The sequence below is a fragment of the Nanorana parkeri genome, unplaced genomic scaffold (genome assembly GCF_000935625.1).
Source record: "Nanorana parkeri isolate BGI_ZX_2015 unplaced genomic scaffold, ASM93562v1 scaffold817, whole genome shotgun sequence".
NCBI classification, from domain to species: Eukaryota; Metazoa; Chordata; class Amphibia; order Anura; family Dicroglossidae; genus Nanorana; species Nanorana parkeri.
In genome coordinates, this window is record NW_017307085.1 from 652,473 (window position 1) to 674,947 (window position 22,475).

The following is a 22,475-nucleotide window of genomic DNA, read 5'->3' on the forward strand; positions in this document are numbered from 1 at the left end:
GGATCCGCTTCAGCTGCGGCGTCTCAGTATACTGAGCCTAGGGTGACGGGAGGACGCTAGTTTGTGTTCTCCCGTTACCCTAAGGAGAACTATGGGGAAAAGCCTTAACCCCATAGTTCTCCTTTAATTTCCCAGGTACAGTATATCTGTAGGCCGTGCGTGGCCTCTCCTCAGCCTCTAACAAACTTCTAGAGTGAGCGACTTAACTCCCAACACCAACCCCTCCTATGAGCTGCTGTATACACGGCCTCATCAGCACAGGAAGGAGAGCTCTACCTTGTTCAAACACTGTGAACGCACGCTGTCCCCTTCTGTCGCACAACACTGAGCTCAGCCGCTGTTGTGACCGAGAGGGAGAGAGCATAGTACGCATGCACAGGTTGTGAATGAACCAGAGCATTCATTCCTGCGCTGTTGGGGCTGCACATCCAATGTCCGTGTAAAGTCATCCACTCTAGACGTTTTACAGACAGGCTGTCTTGGAAAATAATACTGAACTCCAGGTACCATTATTTATATATACTTACATTGGTCCAGCTTGGCTCAATGTAAGAATATATATCTTATACCTGGTCAGCCCACGGGGATCTTGCAAAACACTGTAGTAGTTACAGTGGTCCTGTACAGCCGCTGTGCTCAGTGACTTCCCCTCTGGGGTCGCTTGTTCAGCACAGCAGCCTTTCTGTAAAAGCTTAGTATTTTTTTAATGCATAAGAGGCGTTCTCTGATTGGACAAGGACAGTTAACTGCCCACAGAAACACAATTAAATGCACATAAAAATGCATGTCAATGCATATCATATATTTTTATGTGTGTAAATGGACCTTAAAGGAGAACTATGGGGTTAGGGCTTTTCCCCATAGTTCTCCTTAGGGTAACGGGAGGACACAAACTAGCGTCTTCCCGTCACCCTAAGCTCAGTATACCACGAGTTACAGCTTGCGGTATACTGAGACGCCGCAGCTGAAGCGGATCCCGACAATTATGTGTGGATCCGCCCAGCTGCGTGAGTGACAGCTTGCTCTGCCTATCTAGAGGCAGAGCAAGCTATACCCGCCCCCTACCCCGTCCGATCCGCCAGTCAGCGCTGGAGGTTCGGAGCGTGGAGGGGGGAATCCAGCCCCTCCCCTGTCACGGCAGAGAGCCGTGACAGGATCGAGAAGTGAGCGAACGCCGGTATGTGTTCGCTCACTTCCCGATCTACTGAGCCGACCTGTGACAGTCTCATTGTCACAGGTCGGCTAGAACTATGAGGTGAGTGAAAAGCACTCGCCTCATAGTTCTCCTTTAAATGTAAACAGGAAGTGGTAGCAAAGAAGCTGCAGGAGCAGTGCTGATATGTAGCAAAAGATGACAAAAATGTAACAGTATTTTATTTAAAAAATATATAAATTGTTTATGATACCCAGTGCTATAGAAAACTAAATGTCATTGAGTATGCAAGGTCTGCTTATACTGTCCAGGCCCCCTCCAGTCTGTAGAAATCACCTGCTGTTAGTAGGTGTAAAATTTACCTGCAAAGAAAAAAGTTAGAATTATACCTTACCCCAGTCTTCCACATTGCTGGAGATCCAGGGATCTGTCCTACCAGGGAATGCAGAGCAATCTACTGAAATAGGTGTAAAAGTTACCTGCAAAGAAAAAAGTTAGAATTATGCTTACCTTAGGGGCGTAACTAGAAATCCCAGGGCCCCATAGCAAAATGTTTTAAGGCCCTCCCCCACAACGAAACCCCCCGGCCCCATTTTAATAGAAATGCGCTGAACAGCACGTTTTTGAGCGTTTTTAATTGCGTTTCAGCGCTGAAGCGTGACTAAAGCGTGACTAAAAACAGTCAAAAATGCTCTTTTAAAAATCGTGCGGAAACCACGGTGAAACGCTTCCGCCCTGGTCTGAATGGGGCCTGAATGAGGCCTAACACTTTACTTTAATACTGCCACACCAATGGGAGGCTGAGGAAAATGGGATTATAAAAAAAAATGAAGGAACGCTAAACTGTAAATAAGCGATTTATGTTATAAATGGTTTTTGCGCTGTGTTTGCGTTTGTGTTGTGATAAAATGATACAGGCGTATATTTCATTACAACACAAGATATCACAATGCTTTGCCATGCCCTGCCACAGTAAAATTAATGTTTTTTTACAAAAGAAAAAAATCATGCACTGAGATGCGTTCTAACAACGCACTGCAGCGCATATGCCTGGCGTACACCACAATATGGTGCACGTGTATGTTATGTGTGTGTGGGGGAGGGGGGGTTGTGCCTTTTTTTAATTATTTACACTTTTGTAATGTACTTTTTAATTATTATTTATTATTATTTTACTGTTGGGGGGGCTTCGGGGAAATATTAGGGGTCTAAACAGACCCCTGACGTTTTCCTTTTGAAATAGAAAAAGACATTGAGGACACAGAGTCCTCAATGTCTTTTTATGCAGCCTCAGCACTCAGTGTATGGGAAGCACTCAGTACAGAGGCTCCTCCCCATTCATTCACAAACTGCTGATAGTAAGATATTTGTAAGATATTTACTATCAAGCAGATTCTCAATAGGGAGGAGCCTCTGTACTGAGTGCTTCTCCCCATTGAGAAATTCATGAATGAACAGGAGGTGATGTAAATCACAGCCTGTTCATTCATAACTGGGGACACATAGTACTAGTAATAGTACCCAGTTTTTTACAAACACTGGAGTGATCAGACGATCACTCCAGTGTTTGTGCTGCACCCGGAGGATCGCTAAATATCAATGATACTTACCGATCCTCCGCTCACCAACGCACACAGCCGCTGTCTTCCTGAAACTTACAGGAAGACAGTGGCTCTGCTCTCTTCCCCGCCCCCCGCAGGGCCCCATAGTGACCGCATCGGTCGCTATGGTGGTAGTTCCGCCACTGCTTACCCCAGTCTTCCACATTGCTGGACATCCAGGGATCCATCCTTCCAGGGAATGCAGAGCAATCTACTGATAGTAGGTATAAAAGTTACCTGCAAAGGAAAAAGTGAGAATTATACTTACCTTACCCCAGTCTTCCACATTGCTGGACGTCCAGGGAACTGTCCTTCCAGTGAATGCAGAGCACTCTACTGAAATAGGTGTAAAAGTTACCTGCAAAGAAAAAAGTTAGATTTATCATTTTCCTCCATGTTGCTAGGTGGGACGTCGCCATCTTTCCGGGAAGATTCCTCAGAAATACAGAGCTGGCCAAACTGTGTGATTAGACAGTGCACACAAGAGCATCTTCTCTTGAGATTTTGGCTGCACTGCATTCTCCAGGATTGAGACAATATAAGCGGACCTCAGATTTTACACCGAGGTCTGCTTTAAGTTATAGGGAATGCAGTTGCTCTCCCCAGAGCTGTTTTCTGTGAAGTTGTGCTACATGTCCAGTCCACTCATAGACTATGGTAATAAAAGAAAAGCGGAAGCCCCTTTAAATAGCTGCAATGATTAGGGACTCTTAGCAGCTCTGCTGCATTCCACAAATAGTTTACAGAACAGGCCAACCTGTCAATAGAAAGATAACTACATCTACACTGTTAAAGTCCACGGTGTCACATGTTTTCTGCAAGAAATTTAAGGTCATCGGGGAAAAAAAACCATAGCATTCCAGAAGGAGCTGTGGTGGTGTGTGTGGGCTTGTACATAAATAACGCAGATTAAAATATAAGATATAAGACGTCAAATCGTATATTTTAATTAAAGAATTCTTGTAAGTGCCATTTGCAGCTAAGCTGACCGCATAACACAGCCACAGGTTCAGAAACATTGTGGCCCCTTCTGTAAAGAATAATTGCCGTTGATGGGGTTCTCATGGCTCAAGCAGTCAACTACAAAGAGAGAATGTTATAAGAAATAAGACGTGAGTATGGCCAGCATGAACGAGTCTAAATTCAGGACAGAAAACAAGTTCCATTCTAATGAATCAGTAAGAGTTCCCCTTTAAAGCATAAGTAAAGGCAAAACGTATTTTAGATTTGGACAAAGTGGTGGGATGTTAGAACCTCTGTTAGGTTTTTATCACTTGTCTGTGTCCCCGTTAGGGAGATTCACTCGTTCTAACCAGCAATGACACCGTGAATTAAGGGGCAATACAGAACTTCTGGTTGCTGCCAGAACAGTAAGAGAGGGGAAATCTTCCAAAGTCCCATGAGGCATTGCAAGACTCTGACAGCCACAAGCATGACTTCCAGTGAAAGAGGCAGGACGGTATGTGTAGTTTCCCCATAGCTGAAGTGGCAAAGTTCCCTACCCTCCTTTTTTATTGAATATAGAAATAGAAAACAAGATACTTTTTCGGGGGACATTCCACCCTGTACTGCGAAGCAGCGCAAGAATACCACATGGAAACACAGCACATTCATATAGATAAAATACATTTGTAGTCAGAGCCCCACTGATTCGAACTTGTAACATGCGGATGATGACCCTACCTAACCTTGACCTGAGGTGTGCCACGGTCACTATGGTCAGTATGCAATAAGGGGGCATACTCAAGTAACTGTTTATGAAAGGGGTCAGGGAGGGTGGGATGACTTGGACGTCCCGACAGGTGAGTGGGGGAACCAGAGGGTCTTAAATGTGCGGGGCTCCTCCCACAAATCCGGCCAATAATTGGCCTTCAACTTGCTCAGCGGTGGAATGCCTGACGTGTAGCACAAGACCAGGGTCTTGGGCCCTCCATGTCATTCATGAGATAGCGGAATATATGGTACTGAATATGTGGTCCATACTGTATATGTGGTCCGTAGGGACCCACCAGCAAATACCTTGCGGCACAATGTCGGACGTGCAGTGCCAGAGTACAACCCCGGTTCCAAACTACATGGCTCCGTGACAAAAACTCATAGACATTAAACTTTCAATAAGCGATAGGGAAGAGGGATAAGGGAGCGGGAAAACATCACAGGCCCAAAGCTTTATTGAAGCATAAAGACAAAAAAGTGAAAGCGAAGGGAAGAGGAAATCTTCTCAGACGTCCTTTTCCTCCTCAGAGTCCATAAGGAGAACTAGCCTGTGACAGTCCTCAGTGGGCATCCTCTCCCTCTGGAGGGTGAGGCACTTCCTGGCACACCACAAAGCATTCTTGAAGCAACAAATCACCCACCAGGCGCCACCAATTTCTTCTTCTGTAAACACGCTGCAAAACAGTGCGTACAACACCCCTAAGTGAGTGATCTCTGTCAGTGGCACAAAGTCTTTGAGATCATGTTCCAGGGATCCTGACAAGGCAGTGCCAGAAGAGATGTAAAGCAGTTTCTTCTACATCATGGGCAATGCCTGTATCTGCACAGGATTCTAGCATGCATGAAAGTTCTTGTGTAGGAATGCACCTATATATCGGTGCCGAGTATTTGGGCGAGTAGTTGTACTCGCCCAAATGCTCCGCTGCCTAGCCCGATACCCGAGCTTCCGGTATCAGGAAGCCGGGAAGTGAGTCATTACACGCTGCCCGGTTTCCTGATTGCCTGGGAAGCCAACTCCAGGCTCCCTCGTCACTTGTGACGAGGGAGCATGGAGCCGGCTTCCCGGCCAATCAAAAAGCCGGGCAGCGTGTAATGACTCGCAGCATGGTTCTCTGATTGGCCGGGAAGCCGGCTTCAGGCTCCCTCGTCACCTCATAAGCATGGAGCCTGTTTCCCGGCCAAACAAGTAGCCGGACGCCGAGTCATTACACGGCGCCTGGCTTCCTGATTGGCCAGAAAGCCGGCTCCATGCTTTGTCCTCATCTAGTGACGAGAAGCATGCTTCCCTGCTAATCAGGAAGCCAGGTGGGGAGTCATTACACGCCGCCTGGCTTCCTTAATGTAGATGGATTAAAGTAGTCACTCGCACTCCATGATATTAAAGTCAATGCTGTTTATTGACTGAGATAACACACATTTCCTTAGCGAGGAGATGCTATGGAGATGTGTGTTATCTCAGTCAATAAACAGCATTGACTTTAATATCATGGAGTGCGAGTGACTACTTTAATCTATCTACTTTTCACGGAGGCATCCGTTGTCACCACCGCACCCACCCAGTTGGATTTGGGTTTTTGTCCGGTCATGAGTGCGATGGGACAGGAGGATTTGGCTTCCTTAATGGGACTTCCAGTAGCGGTATTCAGTATCAGTGAGAACCAGAAAAAAATATCGTTACTCGTACCCGATACCGAAGAACCATACTTACGGGCAACCCTCCCTGGATCGCCATCCATGCCAGATCTTTATGCCTGTTGGTTAGTCTTTTGGATGACACATTTCTTGACACAAATTTGCAAGTGTCCAGGGGCAGGGCCGGAACAGTCTCCACAGTGTCCTGTGCTCTTACCCCTGGACAAGATGATGCTGGACAACCCCCATCCAGGAAATGAGGCGTGCTCTGCCTGACTTGCTGCAGCTTCTAATGTACATTGTGAGAAGCTCACAGTGTGCAGTGAGGTCAGAGGAAGCAATTTTAGGAGCCGGTACAACTGTGCAAGACTGAAGGGAAGGCCGGAGTTCAGCTTTAAGAATCTCCCATGTTTCTCAAAGCCAGCAGCCAGATGCATATTGTTTAGATCTCACCCTTCAGGTGAAAGTCGCATAGCTAATACATATCTGTTCAGCGCTACTGACAATGCCGGTGCTATGAATTTATAATAGCAGTGAATGTATCTGGAGTTTTAGATGTGACAAAGCAAAACAGGTGGTAAGTACAGTGAGCAGACAACAGGCAGCAGGCCCAGAGCTGTATGCCAGGCAGAGCACCTGCTCACATATATTGTGTGTCCAGCCAGGCTTATCTGCTTTTATTTTTCTTCTGTTTTGGTTACTGCAGAAATAACTTTCTTTGATTCATAAAAGAAATATGCTTTTGCCTAAGGTGCAAGAGCTCACCCCTCTATATTATGAATATCATGTTTGATTGACATGTCTGTCCCTCCAGGATAAACGCAGTGTCTAATGCACAGGTGCGAGGTGACAGCTACAGCGATGGCTGCTTGGGAAGGGCCGGTCAGTATTTTTTTTATGTTTGTGGTGCCGGTAGACTGAAGTGTATCTAAACCCAAAACCATAAATGTCATATAGTACAGCATTCCAGTCCTTAGATGTGGTGGCTGCTTTCTGATTTTTTTTGTCTTTTTTCTTTATTTTATCGTTGTGATTCTGCCAGTAACGCACTTCCTGTCCTAGCAGGGCCAAAACACACTCATTGTACTGTATCAGGACAACAGGAACAGGATAGGACTACTGGGAACTTTACTGTCCTCTTATACATTACTGTAACTTAGATTGGCGGGTTCCTGCAGTCTTTACGGCCTAGTTCACACCAGTCACAGTGCGTTCCGGCCCGATTATTGCTGGAACACACTGGATCAGATTCCGGCCAGCTCACTTTGTTTTGGGGCAGGAGGGGGCGTGGTGGTCCATTGAAGTCAATGGCACCGCAGCCGCTCCCCCCGGCCGCAATGCAATCACCCGCACCGGAACACGTGGCACATCAGTGCCTGCGTTCCGTTCCGGTGCAGTCAGAAAAAATGCTGCATGCACTTTTTTTCTGACTGCACCGGAACGCAAGCACTGATGTGCCACGCGTTCCGATGCAGGCGAACGCATTGCGGCCGGAGGGCGTGGCTGCGGTGCCATCGAGTCCAATGCACTGCCGTGCTCCCTCCCGCCCCATAACAAAGTGAGCCGGCTGTAATGCGATCCAGTGCGTTCAGGCACCAATCGGGCCGGAACGCACTGTGGCTGGTGTGAACTAGCCCTAAAGCAATATAACAGTACAGCACAGCACAGGAAGTTGCTAGCTTAGAAGATTTCTGGCAGGATCAACAGCTTTTTTTATGCACTTATCAAACAGATGTAAGAGAGGTATTCGAAAAAAATAAAAAGCTGTCAATTATCTAAAAGTGTATGTATATATGTTTTTTAAGGCAAAAAGTTACCTCTTGTAATGGGGTGTAACATGTTCCACATCGCCTCTGTTTATTCTATAATCCATACGATGAAGCGATCCTTTCTTTTACCCTCCCTTTCCTCTCCCATTGTCCATTCACAAAATGCATTGTATTATGTTCAGAGAATACAAGGTGTTCAGTGAATGGACAAGATCTGTAGTTCTCAGATCATGTAATCGACCCGCCCCTCCTCTCCCCTTATCCATTCACAGAACACCTTGCATTGATGTGAACAGAATACACGGCATAATGTGAATGGACAAGGGAAGAGAAAAAGGTGGGCAAATGACAGGATCACTTTACTGTATGAGAGATGAAGCCTTAGTATCAGAAATTCAATGCTGACAGTAGCATCCAAGAAAAACACTAAGGGATCCCAACAAGGGAAAAAAGCTTTATCTGACACACGAATGAATGAATTATCGAGTAAACAAAACTAATGATGATGAATTTGAGCCTGTAGGCCTCTTTGTGCCAGATATAGTGTGTAACTCTATGACTTCTGTCTCATAGGAGCACGGATATGGCTCTTCATTGGCTTCATGATGATGTTTGGGTCGCTGATCGCCTCCATGTGGATCCTTTTTGGTGCCTACGTTACACAAAGTGAGTACCCCTTTCCCATTGTTGGGCAGAGGAAGTAGACTTCAGCTGTCATCTGCAAGGTACATCATGAAAGCACGAATAATTGTTTACTGTGAGAATCGCAGACCTTCCCAGTCGTGGAAAGGAACACATTATAAAAGATCCATTAAGCTGCATTGGGTCAGATATTATTTAATAATTTATGTAGTGTTTTATATCGTGGCAGAATATTCCACAGCTTATTAAGGATTACACTAAAACTCTTACCATCAGCCTTGATACCCAAAGGAGCTCACATTCTAATGTATGTAAAGTGATATTAAACCCGCACTTATATGATTTCAGTGCTCTTGTTTTCTTCCTCGTCCTTTAGCTAGTCCCCAAACTGTAAGCCCCCCGGCCTGTTTATCTCCTTCAGTTTGCCTGAATAGAGATGTCACCAGCACATCAGCCTGATGAAGGGGACCCTGCGCGGCCCCAAAGCGCTTGTCATTTGAGTGACATCTATCAATAAAATAGATTTGCACTGATATGGGATTTTCATGCTGGTTTGCGGGTGACATCTCTATTCAAGTTTTACTGTGAGCGGCGCCATACGCAGTCATTACCAGCACCCATTACTTTTGGGATATCCGGTAAGGAGTGCTGCAAGCCATATGGAGATCCTTCAGTTAGCCTGCCTCTGAGGAGACACCCATGCGTGCGCGTGCACCCATGAACTCGATGGACATGTGTCTTTTTTCAACCTAACTGTGAATTCAATGGCCCCGCAGTGCGATCGCCCGCACCCGGAACTCAGACACATTAGTGTCTGCGTTCCAGTCCATTGCGTTCTGCCAAAATAGTGCTTGATGTATTTTTGCAGAACGCACTAAACCAGAATGCAGACACTAATGTGTCTGCGTTCCGGGTGCGGGCAATCGCACTGCGGGTGGGGGGCGTGGCTGCGGTGCCATTGACTTAATTGCACCGCCACGCTCCTGAGCGCAGGGAGCCTGCCCTGCTTGCGTTCGAGTGCGATCCAGAGGCCGAATGTACTGGAACGTGGGATTTGTGGTGTGAACCGGCCCTCAAGTCAGAATGTTTCTCTCTGGAATCTATACTTGTAGATTACTTTTAATGGAGCCACTCTCACCCAATATGTTTCTTTTCACTTTTTTTCCCCCAAAAATATTTATTTCATTGTATTTATGTACTTCAATTAATTTCCACTGTCTGCAGATTAGCAGGTTAGGTTATATACTGTATTTGAGCCATATTCTGTGAATCATCTGTGAATATGGGGTCATGTTTTCTTTCACCTGAGAGAAGGGATTTTGTTTTCCTCGAGACATAAATTAATTTATGGATCTGGGAGAGGTAAAGTTCATTGTGCTTTGGACTCAAGTTAGCTATATCCATAGTGAATATGTACAGTTTGCTTATAATTTAGAGAAATCTGTTTCACGATATAATGTAATCTGTAGGTAATGTAGCTGGGACTACTTTTATGTCACGTTCTATTTTTTCCTGTGAACTGGTAACATAATCTTTATTTTCTGATTTATTCTGCAGGTGTTAATGTCTACCCCGGTCTGGCTGTGTTTTTCCAGAATGCTTTAATATTCTTTAGGTAAGTTGAACTGACCCACCATCTCCCTTCTCATTAGGTTTCAGCTTAATAAAGTGTCTTTTGACAATCTTACAAAGCCATCAGTGCTTCTTGGCCCAACTTTATGCTAAAACTGTCTGCCATGTTGATTTCCACATCATCGGTGGCCCGGCTTCTTCTTCCTGATTCTTGGGGCAAGCCCACGAATGATGTCCGCACCAGATCTCCTAAGGTGCACGATTAAAGTGGACCTTTCCCCCCTCCCCAAAAAAACAAAAACACAGGAATATGAAGCTCTAGATGTTGAACTGTAAACTTGTTCTAGTGCAATGTTGAATAATTGTTATTTGGGCAAAACTTCCAATACATTTATGTCACTTCCTGCTTTTCTTAGACACTGATGAAGTAGCCGGAACCCCTCAGCTGTCCCCTGAGAAGACTACATCACCAGTGTCTTTAGGGAGCTTCTGTGGGCGAAGTGTGAGATTTTGAGAAATCTCATGAGTTCCTGGGTGAAAAAGGCGAATATTTTTTTTCTTTCAAAGATTATGTATAATGTCATCTGCACGTGTGCCATAGGCGATCAAGCGCGGTTGGTTGTCTATTAGGGATGCACAGATACCGATACTAGTATCGGTATCTTTGCCAATGCTGAGTATTTCGGCGAGTACTCGTACTCGCCCAAATGCTCCGATGCCTAGCCCGATACTTCCGGTATCAGGAAGCCGCGCAGCACGTCATTACTCGCTGCGCGGCTTCCTGATTTGCCGGTAAGCCGGCTCCATGCTCTCTCGTCACAAGGTGACGAGAGAGCATGGAGCATAACGCGCAGCCCGGCTTCCTGACTAGTCTGCAAGCTGGCCAATCAGGAAGCCGGGCGCCATGTAATGACGCCCGGCTTTCTGATTGGCCGGGAAGCCGGCTTCATGCTCCCTCGTCACTTCATGAGAAGGGAGCATGGAGCCGGATTCCCACCCACTCAGGAGGCTGGGCGCCGCGTCATTACACGGCGCCCGGCTTCCTGATTAGCCAGAAAGCCGGCTCCATGCTTTCTCGTCACCTAGTGACGAGAAGCATGGAGACGGTTTCCCTGCTAATCAGGAAGCCGGGTGGCGAGTCATTACACGCCGCCTGGCTTCCTGAATGTGACTTCCGGTATTTGGTATCGGCAAGTACCGGAAAAAAAATATCGGTACTTGATTACGAAATACCGGTATCGGTGCATCCCTATTGTTTATACGTTACCATGGCTTCAGGAACGTGAGTGTCTGGTGGCACAATGACACTGGTTGCTAAAGTCATGGCAATGTAAAAAGAATAGCAACCCACGCCAAATCTCTTACAGCCGATTAACAAATAATTTGGCCCCAGGCTCCGTTTTCTGGCCAGGAGAGTGGGGGCCGGAGATGCAACTGCAGAGCTGGGGTCTATGAGACCTGTAGTGCTTACAGCCAGAGTAGCCACAAAGTACAACAGCATATAAACAAAGTGATTTGCAGGACTTAGAAGTATGCCTGCATGATAGTGAGGTCTCCGGAGGAAGGAGAATGTTTGCTTGCTTTGAATCTGTGAAGGTGATCATGTCATCATTTTTCCAGCAACAGGCATTTTGCTTATTGCGACAACATGTTTAGATGTGAACAAGGCCATAGAAATGAAGGGGATTTTTTTTGGGGGGGGCAGATTTTTTGAGCGTTTTTTAGGGCAGAAAAAGCGCTACAAATGCTCATTGTGAACCAGGACTTAATGGTGATGTGCAAATAGAAGCACCCATCAGACATCACACCTATGTCGTTTTGTGGTTTTAGGGAACGTTTATGAACCCCTTTCTTCCTTTCTCTCACAGCACTCTTATCTACAAGTTTGGAAGAACAGAAGAATTATGGTCCTGAAACATAGAATTCCATCTCTGTGTTTCCCGGTTTGAATGTTTAAGTTTTTTTAGGTTAACGTTTATACATATCGGTTTATTTAAAACATTGTAGCCTCAGCCTTAGTACAATCTCCACAGAGACAGAGTGTAATTACGCAACACTTTTACTGCTGTGTCTCTGATAAGCTGGTTTCTGTAATTTATATTTTTTTATGAAGACCTGTGTTCACAGAAATGTCATGCAGTTCATGGTGTGGTTATAACAGCGAATGCATTTTCCAGCAGAGGGGGCAATTAAAAGGGCCATTCCATCCAAAAGTGATATTTTAGTTCTAGCTCCTGACTTTGTTTAAACTCCAACAGTGAGATCTCTCTGCTGCAATTTCTGGCTCATTATAAATCCAGACGCCTCGTAATGCCAACAGCGAGGGTGAGGCCTTGGATGCAGAATAGTTTGGTGTCTTCTCTCTTCTCCAGCCTGTTGACTGGACAATAAAAGAGCAGGAGCATACTAATGAGGTCATCTGCCTGTTCACTAGGCTGTCTCCTCTTTCAGCAGGTTTCTAGTCAGCATGCAGCACCTGATAGGCTTACAGTCCTGCCCCTCCATTTACCTTTTCAGGTACTTCCGTTAGCTTCATTTCAAAAGATCCATTTCATGATTTATTAATGGATACCAAACTGCATTAAGTTGTGTCCTTTAACAGCCTGGGGTTCACCTGTTAAATGATTGGTCCATGCTAAACTTAAATATACAATTTTGGTTGGCTGCTGCTGGATTAAATCATCCAAAGGCTTCCGATACTTCTCAGTAGGGATGAGCTTCTCCAAACACAGTAGGGACACCCGATCAGCTGCAGCCCAGGGCATTCCCCAACCCACAGCTGCAGATTTAAAAAAAAGGGGCGGATTGCTTGTGCTGACATCATTGACTCTACATGGTCACATGGTCAGTGTCATTGATCAAATATAGCCATGTGGCCATATAAAGTCAATGATGTAACAGCATGCCGCCCCTTTGCTTAAATGGAGCTGCAGGCACGGCATTTCCCAATGGCAGCAGGAGATTCTTTCCGGGTTCAGAGGTGCTCAGGTTTGGACCGAACCTGAGCACATCCCTACTTCTCAGCAGTGGAATCTAACACTGGAGTCTATGGCTCCACTCCGTCATCCTCAAGCATTATGTCTACTATGGATGGATGGAATCGGGAACCTGGATGTAGAGATCTGGCAGCCTCCTGGGATCCCAAATGAAAAGCCTTGCGCCCCCTCGGCTGGATATCCGTGTAACCGTAAAATGACTGCAGTATGACATTTCATAGAGAGCAGTATTTTTCACTCATACTTACTGCCAAGTTTCGCATTGTCCTGTTCTTAACTGCTGTATGTACAGTGACCTTCAGCCATAGCATTACAATTGATGTGTACAGATGTGTGCTGAGACACTGCTGTTGTAAATGTATCTCTCTTATGCTTGTACTAGGCACACTGGGGCCTATTTATAAAAGATTGCATTTGCTATTTTGCCTTTTTTAATTTGTCAGTTTTCTCAAATCGGGAAAAAGCTTCCTCTGAGTAAGCCCTCATTCACACAAGAAAAGGCCGGCATGTACAGCTCCGTGCTGCGTGCGCGGCCGTATCGGGCAGCTCCTGGGAAGCACAGGTGCTGCGTGTGATTTAGTACGCAGCCCCCGTCCTTCTCTATGGGAGTACGCGGCCGTATGCCGCCCCATGCTCACCCACCCTGCACGTCTATGGATCCTGTCTGTGTCCGAGCCGGGACACCCGCACCCATACGGACCTGCACTTGAGGTGACCGTAGGGCGGCGTACGGCCGCGTATTCCCAAGGGAAAGGACAGGGGCTACGTACTAATCACACGCAGCACCTGTCCTTCCCAGGAGCTGCCCGATACGGCCGTGCACGCAGCACGGAGCTGTACGCGCCGGCCTTTTCTTGTCTGAATGAGGCCTAAATCTGCACCGGACAATTTCTTCTCCTAATTTCCCCTGTGCTGAAAACCAGTCAGATAAATCTATAGAGAGAGTTGACTTATTAACTGATTTATAAAGATTTTTTCTTACGAGCCCTAGCTCAGCTGTGATCCAATAACTCCATTCTAAACCCAAAAACAAAAATTAAGTATATTTCACCTGACCGCTCCTTAGACATGGCAGCTGCTTTAGTTTTAAACCCCCCCCTTTTTTTTTTTACCTTTAGAGATCCTGCCAGGAACACACTTCCTGTATTAGGTGACTACGTTTAGGCCTCGTTCACACGGGCAGCAAGGGGGAGGTAAAACTGTGCAGTTGATGTGCGGTTTTACTGTCCCCAAGTAACCTGCTGCAGTGGTCTGTAGCCACACAGTGCTGTATACATTGCCGCGATGCTTTGCATCGTGGCAAAGCAAAAAATATACAGTGTGTCGCATATGACAGGTGGTGCCACATGTCAAACGCAGCAATAGGAATGAATGACACAGCAGCAACCGCATGGGTACCCTGCATTCAGGAGGTGGCAATATTGTCTCCTCAACACGTGGCAGCCACTGCTCCACCGTCCCCTGAAAAGCGATCCACCACAGATCTCTTTTCAGAGGGCGGTGGAGACTGCCACCCGTCTGAAAGAGGCCTTACTCACTGTACTGTATCTACTGTATATAGAAGCAGCATTGTTACTCTAGGACGGTAAGTATGTTAGGACTACAGAACAGTTCCTATTTTATCATTCTCACACCATGGGGGGAGGTGTTCTGTGGTCCACAAAGACCTGAGAACATCGCTGACTGATAACAGTCAGCCCAGGCAGAGAGAGAAGAAGGTTATCAGCTAACAAGATTTTTGGCAGAACCATCGGGTATTTTTTGCACTTATCAAACAGATATAACAAAACACTTTCAGGGCTAGTTCACACCACAAACAGTGCGTTCCAGCACGATTTGGTGCTGTAACGCACTGGATCGCATTACAGCCTGCTCTCTGCGTTCAGGGGTGGGAGGGGGCGTGGCAGCGCATTGAAGTCAATGGCACCGCAGCCAGCGCCCCCTCCAGCCGCAGTGCGATCACTCGCACTGGAACGCTTGGCACATCAATGCCTGCGTTCCAGCCTGGTGCGGTCAGAAAAAATAGTGCATGCAGAATTTTTTCTGACTGGACCGGAACGCAGGCATTGATGTGCCACGCTTTCCGGTGCGGATGATCGCACTGCGGCTGGGGGGCGGTGCCATTGACTTCAATACACCGCCATGCCCCCTCCTGCCCCTGAACGCAGGGAGCCGGCTGCAATGCGATCCAGTGCGTTCCGGCACCAAATCGGGCCAATACATTGTTGTAAACATTGTTAATTCTCTGGCTTCCTAAATGAAAAGAAAATCATGGAAGATGCAGTGAAATAAAACGCAGTGATTTATCTTTATAAATAAGCCCCACTGTCTAACTCTGCTGCACTGACGTCACTTGAACTGTGAACGCAATGTACAAATACGACACAATTGTATGTCACAATAGCTACACTAGCTCTCATTACAAACTACTTTAACACCCGCCTACGTAGCTGGCACAAGCATGCAAATCTCTGTAGAAAGTTGTCTCGTATTACTAAACCTTCATTCACCAATGCACCAATCATCTTCTGTGATGGGCTTTTGTTGTGGCTGAACAGCGTTTATTATGCATGCACTTCAGAATGAGTTTAATGTCCTGAATTGCAGCACAAGATTTTATATACGTATTGGATTTAAACAAATGCATGATTCCTAAATGGGTATGAAGAAGAGGTACCGATAAAGTGCACCTGTCTTTTTATAATAATGGAAATAGCCACGTTTCTTCATTCGTCACTGCTGGAGGTGACAGCGCCTCATTGTGCAATCATCAAAAACAGAATTTTGCAGTTTAGGTAACCTGACCTTTTAAAGGGAAATTATAGTGTATTTTCAGTATGAACACACTTAGAGTTAATACATATATATATATATATATATATACAGTTGGGCAAAAAAGTATTTAGTCAGCCACCAATTGTGCAAGTTCTCCCACTTAAAAAGATGAGAGAGGCCTGTAATTGGCATCATAGGTAGACCTCAACTATGAGAGACAAAATGAGAAAACAAATCCAGACAAATCAAATTTGTTCCAAATCAGCCGATGTGATTTGTCTGGATTTGTTTTCTCATTTTGTCTCTCATAGTTGAGGTCTACCTATGATGCCAATTACAGGTCTCTCTCATCTTTTTAAGTGGGAGAACTTGCACAATTGGTGGCTGACTAAATACTTTTTTGCCCCACTGTATATATATGTTATATATACAGTTATCTGAAAGCAATTGTTGGCCCATTTTTATATGCGCTGTTGTATATTTTGGTCATTTTAGTTCATAAAGAGATGCATAAATTACGGATGCACCGATACCGGTTTTTGGTATCAAGTATGAGTACCGATATTTTTTTTTCAGTACTCGCCAATACCGATACCAGAAGTCCAAATAAGGAAGCCTGATTAGCCTGGAAGCTGGCTCAATGCTCCCTTGTCAACTGGTGACGAGGAAGCATGGAGCCGGCTTTCTGGCCAATCGGGAAGCGGGTCATTACACGCTGTCCGGCTTAATGATTGGCTGGGTGACGAGGGAACATGGAGTCGGTTTCCCAGCCAATCAGGGGGCCAGTCATTTCCTGATTGGCCGGGAAGCCAGTTTATGCTCCCTAGTGACTTTCTGATACCGGAAGTTCCAGTATCATGATAAGTATCAGGAGCATTTGGGCGCGTATTGGTATTGGTGCATCCCTAGTATAAATGCTCCCTCTAGTGGTCATCTGTATATCAGGGAACGTGGTCAGTACTGCTTGCTTAACCAGTTGACATCCGCGGTGTTAAACCCCCTTCCCATCCAGGCCATTTTTCAGTATTCAGCGCTGCAATTTAAAAATACATTCAAGCACCTTAACTATTATCAAAAATGTATTTTATTTGTGTATCACTCGGCTGTAGATCCTCAAATCATCTCTAAATTGGTGCTGACACCGTCCTTCCTTCTGGAGGTGGGCTACTTTTGTCCCCCATGGTCCCTGTGTGCGTTACAAAGTAGTCACCACTCCAAGCTCACTCCGATGATGGACTACAATCTCATGTTTAGTTTACTAATTTGTAGTCTGTTGCTTTCAGTCAGGTCCAACCTGACCTATAGACTTCCCTCTATAGAGAGTCCTGGGGACATGGTGCAGCACTACTAAACAGGATCAGGGGTTGTACGTGTAATGAGAAAACATGCCCCTCCCTTATGTTCACATATATATTTACAAAACTTTAGACAGAAACGAGGTTTTAAACATTAGTACTACTACTCATTGTTCAAATGATTTACATTAAGCTAAAAATGACTGGAAAAGACTGTAGTTTCCCTTTAAGGAGTCCATAAAAATGAGATGATTGTCACTTGATTCAGCCAATGATCATTTTGTCTATGCAGAAATGGTACTTTGTGGAATTGACAATTAGCTGAGCCGTATGCTAGTGTGGAGGGGATGCTGAGCTGCTGCCCCTGCTCTATAGAGATTCTTTGTTTGTATGCAGACCCTCAAGTCTTTATTTCTGTACAGCCTCTTCACTGAAAGTCTCCTGTCTGAGCTCTGTTTGTTCCTTGCATGTGCCAAAGAATCTCCATTCAAACATGTGTAGAGGCCGTCCACCATAGGACGAATAGGACTTTCTTTTCCATAGCAATGAATGAATTCTTCAGGCACAATAGAGATTCTTGGCTGAAAAAAAATAAGATCCTAACATCTATGTGGCTTCCAGCAGGCCACAGATCAAACATTTCTATGGAGTATGGACAGATGATAAGACTAGGGAGGGGGTTTGGTGTGACATGACCATTGACTTTCATTGCTTTTATTGGCCATCGTAGACCTAAAGCATGGGCCATTAATGCTCTTAGGCTCCCACCGCAAGCATGAACTTGCCCTTAAACATTTTCTGCTCATGATGCACCACATTATCAAATGAATCATCTCGTAGATAATTGCTTTTGTGCATTTCCGTTGAAACAAACATGTCGGTGCAGAAATGTGAAAGCTGCCGTTGCTGACTTGTCTGTAGGTGCTTGCTCTAGAGCTGTCATCCATATCCTTCCTTCACTGCTTGATAAGTCGCTGACCTGGAAAAGACAGATGCGTATCAGGTGTCCCATCAGGACTGCATGCAAGTCACTGACTGCAGCTGTCAATGAAAAATCAGAACTATGGAGGATGTCCCTTCAAAAACTATTTGACAGAAGTAGCTGCCTTATTTCTATGCCGATGGGCAAGTGTCTTGAGGCCAGGTCAAGCCAGGCATAAGCTGTAGAAGTATATTCTGCACCTGTGTGTGGCTTGTGGGAAAGAAAATGCTATGCAGGTCAGTGGTCTGCCAATGATTGGCTAAGGTCAACACAAATCTAAGCTTGGTGTATTTAACAGTGTGTACCGAGCCAAAGCCTTTCAGACCTTGAAGTTGGAAAGGCATCCTGAACTTGCTGGGGGGTGGGAGGGGGGAGGAAGCTGTGCAAGTCAATGGTCTGCCACAGAATTGGGTACAACCAACACAAATCCAAGCCTGGTCTACTCAACAGTGTGAACTAAGCCAAAGCCTTTCAGGCCTGGCTCTGGAATGGAAGTTGGAAAGGCATCCTCAGCTTGCTGGGGGGAAGCTGTGCAAGTCAATGGTCTGCCACCCAATTGGGTGCAGCCCAGAGTTGGATAAAAACTCTTGATGTCCTCCATTTAGTTCCTGTCCACTCTGCAGTGATGGCTTTGCTGAGGTGGCACACTGGTTTGTCCAAGGTTTCCCTGAGCTGCATGTGAAAAGATTATTAATGGACTACATGAGAATAGAATGCATTTGAATTTCTGAAGCTCGTCCCTTTGGTGTAGCATCATACAAGGCCTCTGAGCAGTATGTTTATGACAGAGTCCGGAGGATCATGGGATATGAAGCCCGCAGCAGATTCCTGTGACCTTGGAAGCTCTTGAACTAATAGTTTTGTAATGGCTGTATAAGATATGACTGTTAATTACCCAATGTGTTACACTAATGTGCTTTAGACTTGCTGCCTGTAACTTCTAATAAAGCCAACTCTATCTTATTAAAAGACTCTTCAGCTTCCATTGACTGTTTTCTGATACAAATCATGAACTCTAATAGGCTTATTAAAATGTAGTGCAAAGAGGAAAGTGCTAAATGCAAAGACAGGTAACCAATAGATGCCATTCAGAATTCCCATTCCTGAGGTCAGACCAGGAAAGATGGAATATGGATAGCTGCTCTGTGTACTCCACTTTGTATCTAGCAAACTGAACCTGTCCCAATGCATTTAAATGCGTCCGAATCCACTGGTCACATGTTGTCGCTAAGAATATTTGTTCGTATTACAGAATACTACTTATACACTGAGTGGCCAGATTATTATGACCACCCCATCAGTACTTCGTTGGGCCACGAGATGACTCCACGAGATGACTTCGTTCGGCCGCCTCGTGACTCCACGAGATGTTGAAAGGTGATGGGAAGAATCTGACACTGCACTGTTGCCCTTCTGTTGTCTTGTACCAGTCTTGCCACTCTCCATTCTGCCCTAACATTGACTAGTCGCTGACGGCCACAATTCGCACGTTCAGACCCAGATTTTCGGCTGACAGTCCAGTCTTTAAACACTTTAACAACAGCTGCTCTTGAACATTTAACGAATTCTGCTGTTTTGCTGATACTCGCTCCATGGCTCCGAGCGCCAACAATCATCCCACGTTCAAAGGCTGTTAAATCGCATTGTTTACCCGTATCTTCAGAAATAAATCACTTCTACTGTCGTTGTAAATAACCTGTTTCCCTATTTATAACGATCTGGCCCTCAGATCGTTATAAATAGGGAAACTAAAACTGATGCTCCAAGACCCGAATGGAGTCCGAATTTCTGAATAGCATTCGAGAGCTCTCGAATGCCATTCGGGTCTAGAAGCCTCAGCTTTAATATGGCTCCCAGACCCGTATTGCTTTCTGGAGCTCCCAAATGGTATTCGGAAATCCGGACTCCCAAATGCCATTCAGGTCTATGAGATCAGCTTTAGTATTAATATCTGTATATGGTTTTCTGTGGTATTCGCAACGAATATTCGTAAACACATCCAAAACTAATGAAAATTCAGATTTTGCCAGAAATCTGAACCAAATTGAATTTTCGGATCTGAATCCTGAAATGACTAAATATCCGAACTGAACCGAATTTTTCCGCAGGGACCTAAAAATTATAATTGAAAAAAAAAAGTCCTGGAGTTCGAGTTTAAATTGATCAAAACTGGAGCAGCTGCCCAAGCCAATCAGCTTCTCTCTTCAGTTTGTTCAGTTAAAGTGACATTAAACCCTCAGATTTTTTAACATAAAACAATACTAAGAGAATCTGATTGGCTACCATGCACAGCTGCTCTAGTTTTGATAAATTCCCCTGGATGTGTTTTGTGTTCCGCGTCTACAGAATTTTATCATTTTCTTAAGTTAGTAGAGCTTTCCTTTAGGATTATGAATGTTTAGTATCTGCAGGGGCTTATTATTTATGTTATCCTGGTGCCTGCATGGCAGCATACCTGTGGTCAAAGCGTGCGCTGCCATGTATAGGCACCAGGGAAGGAAAATGACAGAAGGGTAAGTAGGTCTGAAAATATGTACAACTGTATGGAGACTCTCGCACCTGACCCTGGTTATGTTTGTTGAGTATAATCACAAACATTGGTCGCAGACTGTGCGTCATATCTGAGCTTGCATTATTTAATTAAGTGTTTGCCACTTGGAGGATTTTTGGTATTAGAAAGGAAGTGGTGAGCAGGTCACAGCTGGCCCAGTAAGTAAAAGGAAGTATACTGGGCACGTTATCACGCAAGGTGAAAAACAATATGATATGCAGTTGAGATTACTTTCCCTATTGTGTAAAAAGGATGAATTGATGTGCCACCGAGCCTGCAGGAAGCATTTGGAAGGAATGCTGCTCATGTCTCCCCCTAGGCTGGTTGCTGATTGGACAGCGGGAGGCCATTATGTCACTCACTCTATTCTCTCCTTCTGTCAGCAAGCTTCCCCTGTTAGTCTGCTTAAAATAAAATTGGTTTGCTTAAAATATTCCCCTTGCAATGGAGAAACTGAAAATAAAATAATACCAAACTATTATAAAGACAGATCCATGTCCTTTTACTGTCTGTATATAAAATCCATTCTTTGCATTGCAGTAACATAAGGAAAAATGCGTGTTTTTTTTTTTTAAACATTTTTTATTGTTTTCTCTCGATCATCTTGCTCTTACATAGTATTACAGAGCATATCAATACAGCAGTGTGCGCAATACATATTTCATTCAGGTCTTATTCAGGTGGTTTAAGATGTCAATCATGTCTAATATTTATACAAGTAGTAATATACTTTTAGCTCTATTTTGACAAACTCGGATGTAGGCAAGAACCAAATCAAGGGTAAATGTAAAATCCTCAAACATGGGGATAAGAAGAAATAAACAAAAACAGAAACAAAAACAAAAACATAACTCATAACATGTTAAGATACATTGCCTAATTGTATGACTCCTGTCTTGCCAGTGCTGGCTATTGATCCTGTCGGTAACCCGGTTCGTTGTTCATGGTGTGGGCCCGCACCATCCATCGTATTGGCTTATGTGCCAGCTCCCCTCCCCCACCCGCAAGTCTCCATGTGCAACGTCTTTGCAAAGGGGGTGAAAAATGCGTGTTTTAATGCAGCACTATTAGGCAGCACGGCACGGGTGACCTGAACAGTCATCTGCTCTATAGGAAGAAATCACGTGACACATGGCTCAGCATTGGCCACATGACCTGTTCACACTGCAATGATGGGCTGCAGTGTTGCGTTAACTTTATGGAGATGTTGTTTTCTGACACTTGATGTGATCTGTATACAGAGAGATTCCAGTGCTCACAGCGGTGTATGTATGTGCTGTAAGCCGTCATGAATGTGACAGCTCCCTGTGCATTGGTTGCTAGGTCCTAGCCGTCCTAGCAACCAATTATACTGCCCCGGCCCCATTCATCTGCCAAGGGTAATATTTCTCAGCTAGGAGCTGAATGTAAACAAAGGAGCTGGGTGAATTCCCCCTTGTTTACAGCAGGCAATGGGAGGGTGCCATGTCGAATAGCAGGTACTGTATATAGTATATAGTAGGATTGCCACCTTTTCTTCAAGTGAAACCCAAACACTTTAGCACCGCATGCAGCAATTTTCAGTGGGCTGTGCGGACTCGCAGGTGGGCTATGAGCAAGAAGAGACAGCCAAGGAGACCATCTATAGAGGGCTAAACATCTCAGCAATATATTATATAGCAATACAAAATAATATGAAACTATATACTCTGTTGTTCCGGGTGGCACCCTGATGTCTTCAGGCTCTCCAGGGGACTGTGCGGGCTCTCAGAAGGCTGTGTGGGGTCTCAGGTGGGCTGTGAGGGGTCTTAG

General features: G+C 45.1%; 1 protein-coding gene across 1 annotated transcript in view; it reads left to right on the plus strand.

Moving 5' to 3' along the window:
- TMEM50B (transmembrane protein 50B) overlaps positions 1–12,153 on the plus strand; it is a 26,438-nt gene extending 14,285 nt beyond the window's left edge. The window contains exons 4-7 of the mRNA XM_018565143.1: positions 6,917–6,984; positions 8,445–8,537; positions 10,071–10,128; positions 11,954–12,153. Of these exons, the coding sequence (XP_018420645.1) occupies positions 6,917–6,984; positions 8,445–8,537; positions 10,071–10,128; positions 11,954–11,999 (265 nt within the window). The 3' untranslated portion in view covers positions 12,000–12,153. The remainder of the gene's footprint in view (positions 1–6,916; positions 6,985–8,444; positions 8,538–10,070; positions 10,129–11,953) is intronic.
- Positions 12,154–22,475: the final 10,322 nt, after the last annotated feature.